Below are 10,262 nucleotides of genomic sequence, written 5' to 3' on the forward strand. Positions count from 1 at the left end.
ACTTTTTTCAGCAAAATTGCAGATTTGGCAACACCAAAACATTGCACAATTCATGCTAGTTTCAATTCATTGTTCAATTATATTACAATATCAAACACCACACTAAGAATATTTGGTTTTGAAAATGTCAAAGAAATATTTCATTTATTTACTTTGAAATGACTTTTAGTTTCAAAATCTCCTTTTTTAAAAAACAACAAAAAACACCCCCAACCTGTGAAACAAGCTGAAATCAAACCAAAATGTTGTGATTGTATTCAAATAAAATGTTTTGAATTACCTGAAACATACTTTTCTAAACTTTTTGATTGACTGAAATTTTCAAATATTTGGTTTTTGATCCAGACCACAAATGATTTTTTGAAATTGCTAATGAATGGGTGGCGGGGGGGGAATCTGGCATTAGCTTAGATGTATTTATAACATTATAAGGGGAAATGACATTCGAAGCTGCATGACTTTACTGGAGGATGTTATGTCTGAAAACAAGTAGAGCAAAACTTTGAAGACATCATGTTTGTAATATCTTGTGACGGGACACCATAAAATGTGCCTGACTCCCCACTGAGCTCAGTGAAAAAATTCCCAGAAAAATTTACCGCTCTTGAGGGCAAAAGATTACGGCTGAAACTTAAAAAGGGCTTTCATCTTTGGATCTCTAAGTGCTTCATGAAGTTGACTATGTCTCATTATCCCTATTTTACTTTTTAGGTGAATGAGGCCTAAAAAAACTAAGTGGCATGGCAGAGTCATGAATAAAATCTAGGTTTCCCACATCCCATTTCCATGCCCTATCACCACTACAGTATTCTACTTTCAAAGGAAGTGAGGTTACCAGAACAGAAAACTAACCCTGGTTGACAGATGCTGCCCTTTGGAACTTCAGACTAATATCAGCAGTACTTGGCTATCCTAGGGTGCTTCTCCCCACCCCACCCCACACCTTTTTTTTTTCCTTGTATATCTTTATTCTATCACATTCACCATGGAACTAACTGGCTGCCTGATTGAAGCATGGAACTAATGTTTGAGGAAGTAGAAAAGTGGCCTTTTTAGTATGGGATCCAGTTCCAAAAACTGTATTTCATGTATTGAAAACCTTGTAATGTGACTTTCAAAAACATCTTTGACATGGTGAAAAGCGTGGTCATGCACCTGCAAGACACCTGCAAACTCTTGGTATTTACCTGAGCAGATGACACCGGCATCTTCAGAATGACCACAGTTATGAGAGAGCCATCCTGAATGAGGACAGTCCCATAGACTGTATTCCCATCCTTTGCATCTCACATCATCCAGAACAATATTTCCTGAGCCTTGACCGTAATAGGCATTGGTCTTTGCTGCAACACCATATCCACATCCAAGCTGCCTGCACACAACATTGGCGTCATTGAGATCCCAAGAATCATCACACACTGTCCCCCAGGATCCTGCATAATAGACTTCAACACGACCCTCACATCTGCTAAATGAATTCACCAGTCGCAATGCCAGCTCTAAAATAGATGTAAGGGAATGATTATTAGCACATTCATTATAGTTTCATTCCTTTTCATAACTTTCTGGCAACTGGGGTGAATCTGATCCACGTATGGAAATCCAATTGACTGCTGTGGGGATTCCATGGCCAGATCACATTTCTGGATCAACATTAGAAAAACACATTTGAAAAAGTAATCCCAAGCGTACATACAAAAAGATGGCATCTTAACTAGCTGTTACCACTCAAAATTGGGATCTTGGAGTCATCACGGGTAGTTCTGTGAAAACATTTGCTCAATGTGCAGTGGCAGGCAAAAAAGCTAACAGAAAGATGGGAATCATGATGAAAGGAATAGATGATAAGATAAAAAAATATCATAATGCCACAATAAAATCCCTGGCACATCCACATATTGAATACTGCTTGCAGTTGTGGTCACCCCATTTCTTAAAAGATGTAGAAGAATTAGAAAAAGTACAGAGAAGGGCGACAAATTGATTTGAGTTGTAGAACAGCTTCCATACGAGGACAGATTAAAAAGACTGGGACTCCTAAGCTTAGAAAAGAGACCACTATGGGGTAATATGATAGACATCTATAAAATCATGAATGTTATGAAGAACATGAGTAAGGAGATGTTATTTACCCCTTCACATAACACAAAAACTAGGGGGGGGGGTTACCCGATGAAATTAATAGGCAGCAAGTTTAAAATAAACAAAAGGCTGTACTACTTCGTCCAATACACTGTTAACCTGTAAAACTCATTGCCACGGGATGTTGTGAAGGTCAAATGTATAACTGGGTTCATAAAAGAATGAGAAGTTCACGGAGGATAGGTCCATCAATGGCTATTAGCCAAAATTGTCAGGAACACAACCTCATGCCCTGGGTGTCCCTAAACCACCAACTGCCAGCAGCTGGAACAGGGGATTGATCACTCAAAATTTCCCTTGTCTGTTCAATCCCTCTGAAGCATCTGGCATTGGCCACTGTTAGAAGGCAGGATTCTGGGCTAGATGAACTGCTGGTCTGAACTAGTAGGGCTGTTCTTGTGATCAGGTCGATGGTGCCGAATCCCATAGTAAAAGAAGAAATTTTATTAAAACAAGGTGAGGCAACACTTACTGTCTAGAGTGGTGCTCACTGGAGGGAAAGAGGTGCTCACTGTAGTAAGACAAAGGCACAATTAGAGAAGACATTTATGACAATGACAATGGATCCTGTTATTGTGCTATCGAGAAGATGAACATTAATTTGCAATAGAAATAGTCAACGATATGCAAGAGCTGAGGAACAGCAAAACATGCTCTAAATCCCAGCCTCTGAATGCACATTGGCTCCTTAAGAAAATCTCCTGAACAATTTAAAGACAAATATTATAAGTCAACATAACAACAATAATATTTAGAACTTTTATATAGGGCTGTTGATTAATCGCAGTTAATTCACGTGATTAACTCAAAAAAATTAATCGCGATAAAAAAAATTAATTTAGGACCCTGTATTGGCTCTCCACCACCCCCACTGCAGGGCTGTGCCATTATGGAACTATCAAACCCTTAATTAGCAGGATGAGTGCAAAGGAGCGCTCAGCTCAGACGAACACATCTGCCAGGGATGTGAATAATACAAGCACAACTCTGCATCTGGTAGTAAAGAACAGGGAAGAAAGTGCAGCTGAACAGGAGATGGGGCAGGTTGAGATCCCCTGGAAAAGTCCTAGACAAATAGCAGGACTTTAGATAATGGAACTCAACAAAAACAGGCAAACAAACAAAAATAAAAATCATGGAAATGTCTCTGTACCAATGGAAGGAGCTTCAGAGCAGAAAGAGGTAAACTAGGAGGGGTGTCAATGGAAAAGGGTTTGGACTTAACAGACATTACATCTATAGGAACTCAGTAGAGTTTGCTAGTTATTCTAAAAATTATAAAATTTAATAGTGATAATGCCCTTTCTATTGGTGTTTGAATCACCATATAGAATTTTATAGCAGGAATATCAATGCCTATGAAAAACTCTATAGAACAGTTAAAATGATAGGGTATAATTTTCTATTAAATTCTATGGCACTTCTCTGTAACAGAGACAAAGTGAGTCAGATAATATCTTTTACTGAAATAAGTACCGTTGGTGAGAGAGAACAACAACTTCTCCATAAGAGCAAATGTACAGTGCTCACTTTATACTTATTTTTATTACAAATATTTGCACTGTAAAAAAACGAAAGAAACAGTATTTTTCAATTTCCCCATTACAAAATACTGCAGTGAAATCTCTTTATATGAAAGTTGAACTTACAAGTGTAGAATTATGTACAAAAAAACTGCACTCAAAAATAAAACAATATAAAATTTTAGAGCCTGCAAGTCCACTCCGTCCTACTTCTTGTTCAGCCAACAGCTCAGACAAACAAGTTTGTTTACATTTGCAGGAGATAATGCTGCCCGCTTCTTATTTACAATGTCACCTGAAAGCGAGAACAATCATTTGCATGGCACTGTTGTAGCTGGCGTCGCAAGATATTTACGTGCCAGATGCACTGAAGATTCATATGTCCCTTCATGCTTTAACCACCATTCCAGATGATATGCGCTCATGCTGAGGACGGGTTCTGTTTGATAATGATTCAAAACAGTGCAGACCAATGCATGTTCATTTTCATCATCTGAGTCAAATGCCACCAGCAGAGAAGATTGATTTTCTTTTTTGGTGGTTTGGGTTCTCTAGATTCTGCATCGGAGTGTTGCTCTTTTAAGACTTCTGAAAGCATACTCCACACCTCATCCCCCTCAGATTTTGGAACCACTTCTGATTCTTAAACCTTGGGTCGAGTGCTATATCTATCCTTAGAAATCTCACATTGGTACCTTCCTTGCATTTTGTGAAATCTGCAGTGATAGTGTTCTTGAAATGAACAACATACTGGGTCATCATCCGAGACTGCTATAACATGAAACATACGGCAGAATGGGGGTAAAACAGAGCAGGAGGCATACAATTCTCCCCCAAGGAGTTCAGTCGCAAATTTAATTAATGCATTATTTTTTTAACAAGCGCCATCAGCATGGAAGCATGTCCTCTGGAATGGTGGATGAAGCATGAAGGGGCATATATGAATGTTTAAAATATCTGGCATGTAAATACCTTCCAATGCCAGCTACAAAAGTGCCACGCAAACGCCTATTCTCACTTTCAGATGATGTTGTAAATCAGAAGCGGGCAACATTATCTCCCATAAATGTAAACAAACTTGTTTCTCTTGGTGATTGGCTGAACAAGAAGCAGGACTGAGTGGACTTCTAGGCTCTAAAGTTTTACACTGTTTTATCTTTGAGTGCAGTTATGTAACAAAAAAAAATCTACATGTGTAAGCTGCATTTTCACGATAAAGAGATCGCACTACAGTACTTGGATGAGGTGGATTGAAAAATACTATTTCTTTTGTTGATCATTTTTACAGACCAAATATTTGTAATCAAAAATAATAATATAAAGTGAGCATTGCATATTTTGTATTCTGTGTTGTAACTGATATCAATATATGTGAAAATGTAGAAAGACATCCAAAAATATTTAATAAATTTCAATTGGTATTCTATTGTTTAACAGTGCAATTAAGACTCTGATTAATCACCATTCATTTTTTTAATTATGATTAATTTTTTTGAGTGAATTGTGTGAGTTAATTGCAATTAATCGACAGCCCTAGTATATGGTGAAGGAATTTGTGTTTGTTTGTTTCTTATTCTTTGAACAATTATTATAGTTAAAGGTGTCTTCTCAATTCTTCATCTCTTTATTACTGGGTAATTTGATGAATGTGCCAAATAGTCAAGGAATCTCGCAGAGCCACATCCCCTGCTGGTGTACAATGGAGTAGATACATTGACTTGGATCAGCCACACCAATTCAAATGGGGTGAGGATCTGGACTAAACATTATTACAGAGCCAAATATAAAGTGGTGCCGCAGAATCTTCTGGAAGGAATCTTTCCTTTCTTATTATTTAGTATCAACTAAACAGGGGCTTATCTAGATGTGTAGTTCTTGTGAATTCCATGCACACAACTATAGTTTTGGGTACATCAGCTTTTTCCTGTATTCCCTGAGGAGTACTTATTACAGTTTTAATAGCCACAACCAAAGGAGATAAAACTTTTCAGTGCCTACAATGAAGACCAATACTTTCAAAACATTACATTGTTTCTTTTTCAGCAAGAAAAAAATGTAAGAGATTGCATCTAACAGCTCCTTTGTTTCATTTCTTAATAGCAGCAGCTCAGCCTCTTGTATAGCAGTATTATACACTTCTGGTTAGAGTTCCCGTCTATTATACCTGCATTGTAAGCACCTTTAGACACTCAAGTACAGATTCCGGAGATGCGCAGTTCAACATATAGAACCTATTCAGCCAGGTACTGAGCAGTCTGGCTTTGGTCCAGCAAAATATTTAAACACATGAGTGGTCTCACTGACTGCAATAGGACTACTTAAGGGCATACATTTAAGCCTGTGCTTCAATGCTTTGCTGAATTAGAGCCAGATTGCTCAGCATCTAATAGGATCAAGTCCATAATTTACAAGGCAAAGTATAAATCTTGAGTTACCTGTTTCTGGAGGCGCTGTTAGTCCAGAACCTGTTGATGTAGAAACATCAGACTTTTAGACCTGGGACATTCCTGTTGGATGGGTCCTTCATTGAGGATGTCATGTTTCAAATCAACAAAGCAGAAGCATGAAACACCATGTTTACAAAAATTTAATTATATTAATCATTGGAATAACCCACGGATAATAAAATTCTGCTTCCTGTGACTCAAACCAAATCCCACTAAAGTTAATGGAGAAATATCCCTTGACCTTAAGGGATGTCGGATTGGGACCATACTAACCCAGCTGATAAAACTCCTGACCTACACACACTAGATGGTTCGTGATATCACTCATCGGTATAATCTGCATCAACACCTAATGAACTTTCCTTTAAAGTATGGATTACATATTTGAAGTGTATTTTTGCTAAGAATATGATATATACTGAAAGAAAAAGTGTAAAGCAAAACTTTTAAAAGTACAATCCTTAGTCTATCTTACAACAAACACAAAGCTGATTCGCTGAGTATAAAAGCTACAGATATGCAATAAAAGAGAATACATACCTGCACATATGACACTAGCATCTCCATAAACGCCACATGAATAGTGTGGGTGTTCATAAGGGCAAGACCACAAAAAGTCTTCAGAGCCAATGCAGTTCACATTAGTCATCCAAGGACTTGCCCAGCCTTCTCCAAAATAGCTATTTCTCAGAGCAGCAACAGGCTCGCCACAGCCCAGTTGCCTGCACACAACTCGTGCATCGTTCATGTCCCACAAATCACCACAAACTTTTACCCAGCCTCCATAGTAAAGGATTTCAACACGACCTGCACAGTGGTTTGGCCCATTTGCAAGTCCTAGCACCAGCTCTGTGAAAGACACAAATCAATTGAATGCTAGACTATTTGTCCATTTTCACATGGTGATGTTTTAATGCTTTTTGGTTACCAATTAAAATTTGTCCCATACTGGCAATGCAATGCCATTTATTGAGAAGCTAGTGCCCCTCCTTTAGCTCCTCGTTGGCCATAGCACTATCCTAGTTGACATGATTATCTCAGCAGAGAGGCCAAGGACTCAGTGGTCAATGTGCCTCACACGAGAGGTCCCACCAAATGAGGAATGTTGGCCCGCGTAGCCACGGCTTGTGCTGTGCTTTTTCCGTGAATGAATAGGAGACTTTGTGATCCAGCACTCTGAACTATTTTTCCCAAGCATGAAACTCACTTCTCATTTAGAATCATAGAATCATAGAATATCAGGGTTGGAAGGGACCTCAGGAGGTCATCTAGTCCAACCCCCTGCTCAAAGCAGGACCAATCCCCAATTAAATCATCCCAGCCAGGGCTTTGTCAAGCCTGACCTGAAAAACCTCTAAGGAAGGAGATTCTACCACCTCCCTAGGTAACGCATTCCAGTGTTTCACCACCCTCCTAGTGAAAATGTTTTTCCTAATATCCAACCTAAACCTCCCCCGCTGCAACTTGAGACCATTACTCCTTGTCCTGTCCTCTTCTACCACTGAGAATACTCTAGAACCATCCTCTCTGGAACCACCTCTCAGGTAGTTGAAAGCAGCTATCAAATCCCCCCTCATTCTTCTCTTCCGCAGACTAAACAATCCCAGTTCCCTCAGCCTCTCCTCATAAGTCATGTGTTCCAGACCCCTAATCATTTTTGTTGCCCTTTGCTGTACTCTCTCCAATTTATCCACATCCTTCTTGTAGTGTGGGGCCCAAAACTGGACACAGTACTCCAGATGAGGCCTCACCAATGTCGAATAGAGGGGAACGATCACGTCCCTCGATCTGCTCGCTATGCCCCTACTTATACATCCCAAAATGCCATTGGCCTTCTTGGCAACAAGGGCACACTGCTGACTCATATTTCCAAGGCTTCAATTTCATGACAATCATAATTAAATTCACAGGGCATTGTCAATTTCCAAACCAGAACACAGAAAGTTGTTAGCTAAATGCATAACATTGTAAATTAAAATCAATATAAATGTAAACAATACTGTATGTAGACAGGCTCACCATCACTGATTGTTTCAACTGAAAAAAAGCACATAACACAAACTATATTAGTACAAAATACTTAGGCTTCTAGAAAGCTTTATCTTTTTTCCTGTATAAACGTAGTAACTTGTTCAGAAAGCATAATTTTCTCACATCCAATGTTGTTTGGCACTAGAAAGACCTTCGTAGGGGGTGCACACTGTGTGTGCCACAAAACTCCGCTCGCGGTGCTCCCTATACCCCTGCAGAAAGGGAGGTTTATGGCAAGGTGTGAGAGGGGCTGGCTGTTCTGTGACTACATTCTCTCCCATGAGGAGCTGCTGCCTCCAGGCTTACGGTAGCATATCAGAGCAGTTCTGACTTCAGACACCCATAGATATTACCAGCCCCCTCTGAAACCCTCCTCTGGGATCAGTCCCTGCGAAAAATCTCTGCTCGCTACAACTCAAGTTGATACATTGCTGCACATCACAATGCTTCTTTAAGCATTCATCTTTCTATTTTAATCCATGTGACAATACTTAGGTTCAAGCCAATACTAACTAAAGTGTCCAAGGAATGTTTCTGATATAGTGACCAGATGTCTTACATCTGAGTCCAGATACATTACAGCCACGGCCTTCTTCATTCACTCTGTTTCTCAAAAACAGTGATCATTTTTTTTCTCCTATGATGCATTCTTCCAAAGCTCATGTTGCCCACAGTTGTTATTCATATGCTTAGTCTTCTGAAGTCATAGAATCATAGAAAATTAGGGTTGGAAGAGACCTCAGGAGGTCATCTAGTCCAACCCCCTTCTCAAAGCAGTACCAATCCCAATTAAATCATCCCAGCCAGGGCTTTGTTAAGCCGGGCCTTAAAAACCTCTAAACATGCAGATTCCACCACCTCTCTAGGTAACCCATTCCAGTGCTTCACCACCCTCCCAGTGAAATAGTTTTTCCTAATATCCAGCCTAGATCTTCCACACTGCAACTTGAGACTATTACTTCTTGTTCTGTCACATCTGCCACCACTGAGAACAGCCTAGCTCCATCATCCAGTCCTCGTGCTAGTGATTTCATTTCAGTGAATATGGTCATTAAACTGTAAAATTCTAGTCTATATTTTCAGTAGGTGGGTACTATATAAAATAGATACAACATTAGTAACACAAAGATAAAATTGGGCTTGCAGGTGGTGGTTGGCTCTGGCGTCGTAGTTGTGGTGTCAGGAATGGTTGTAGTAGTTTCATAAGTGGGTGTAGTGCTCTCTTTTGAGAAAACAAAGACAAAAATAGATAATTTTTTAATATGGACACAAGAATCAATTATTTTATTGCTTAATATACACAAATTTTCTGTATTACTACTGTGATATTTTAAATTACTTTCTTAGAAACCTTTTCTTTTTATGAATATTGCGGCACAAAATTTTCTTCTTCTTTCCTTTAGCACAAAATGACATGGGAATATAGTTTGGGAATTTTGTATGTTTGCTTGTGTTTTATTCAGTATTTATTCAAGGTTGTAAGATGACTTATAAGCTGTTTATATACAACTGGCTAATTTCTGAATGCCCCAAAGAACCAAGGAAACACACAGGACCAGTGCTTTGCTGCTGTAAATTAGTGTAGATCCATTGGCTTGACTGGAGTTACACCAATTTATATCAACTGAGGACATGGCCTAAACATTATTTTAAATTGACATTTTAATACATCCAAAACGAGATCCCATCATCCATTGTTCAAGAGACGTCCCTTCAGTCAGAGAGCGCATGGTGTCAATTGCAAGATTTTATATTTATATCAGTTTTGCTCAATATTATATTTATTATCCCTATTTTACTTTTTTGGTGAATGAGGCCAAAAGAAGCTAAGTGGCATGGCAGAGTCATGAATAAAATCTAGGTTTCCCACATCCCATTTCCATGCCCTATCACCACTACAGTATTCTACTTTCAAAGGAAGTGAGGTTACCAGAACAGAAAACTAACCCTGGTTGACAGATGCTGCCCTTTGGAACTTCAGACTAATGTCAGCTGTACTTGGCTATCCTAGGGTGATTCCCCTCCCCCTCACCTTTTTTTTTTCTTGTATATCTTTATTCTATGTTAGCAAAACCACAGTCATCATGGAACTAACTGGCTGCCTGATTGAAGCATGGAA

The 10,262-nt window shown here is 39.0% G+C and overlaps 1 protein-coding gene across 1 annotated transcript in view; it reads right to left on the minus strand.

Annotated features, from left to right (window-relative positions):
* Positions 1 to 6,860, minus strand: part of LOC144268209 (scavenger receptor cysteine-rich domain-containing protein DMBT1-like) — a 108,294-nt gene extending 101,434 nt beyond the window's left edge. The window contains exons 1-3 of the mRNA XM_077822860.1: positions 6,653 to 6,860; positions 6,101 to 6,130; positions 1,188 to 1,499 (exon numbers count right to left, since the gene is read on the minus strand). Of these exons, the coding sequence (XP_077678986.1) occupies positions 1,188 to 1,499; positions 6,101 to 6,130; positions 6,653 to 6,860 (550 nt within the window). The remainder of the gene's footprint in view (positions 1 to 1,187; positions 1,500 to 6,100; positions 6,131 to 6,652) is intronic.
* Between the last annotated feature and the right edge of the window lie 3,402 nt (positions 6,861 to 10,262).

Source organism: Eretmochelys imbricata, chromosome 7 (assembly GCF_965152235.1).
Source record: "Eretmochelys imbricata isolate rEreImb1 chromosome 7, rEreImb1.hap1, whole genome shotgun sequence".
In the NCBI taxonomy this organism is placed as follows: Eukaryota; Metazoa; Chordata; order Testudines; family Cheloniidae; genus Eretmochelys; species Eretmochelys imbricata.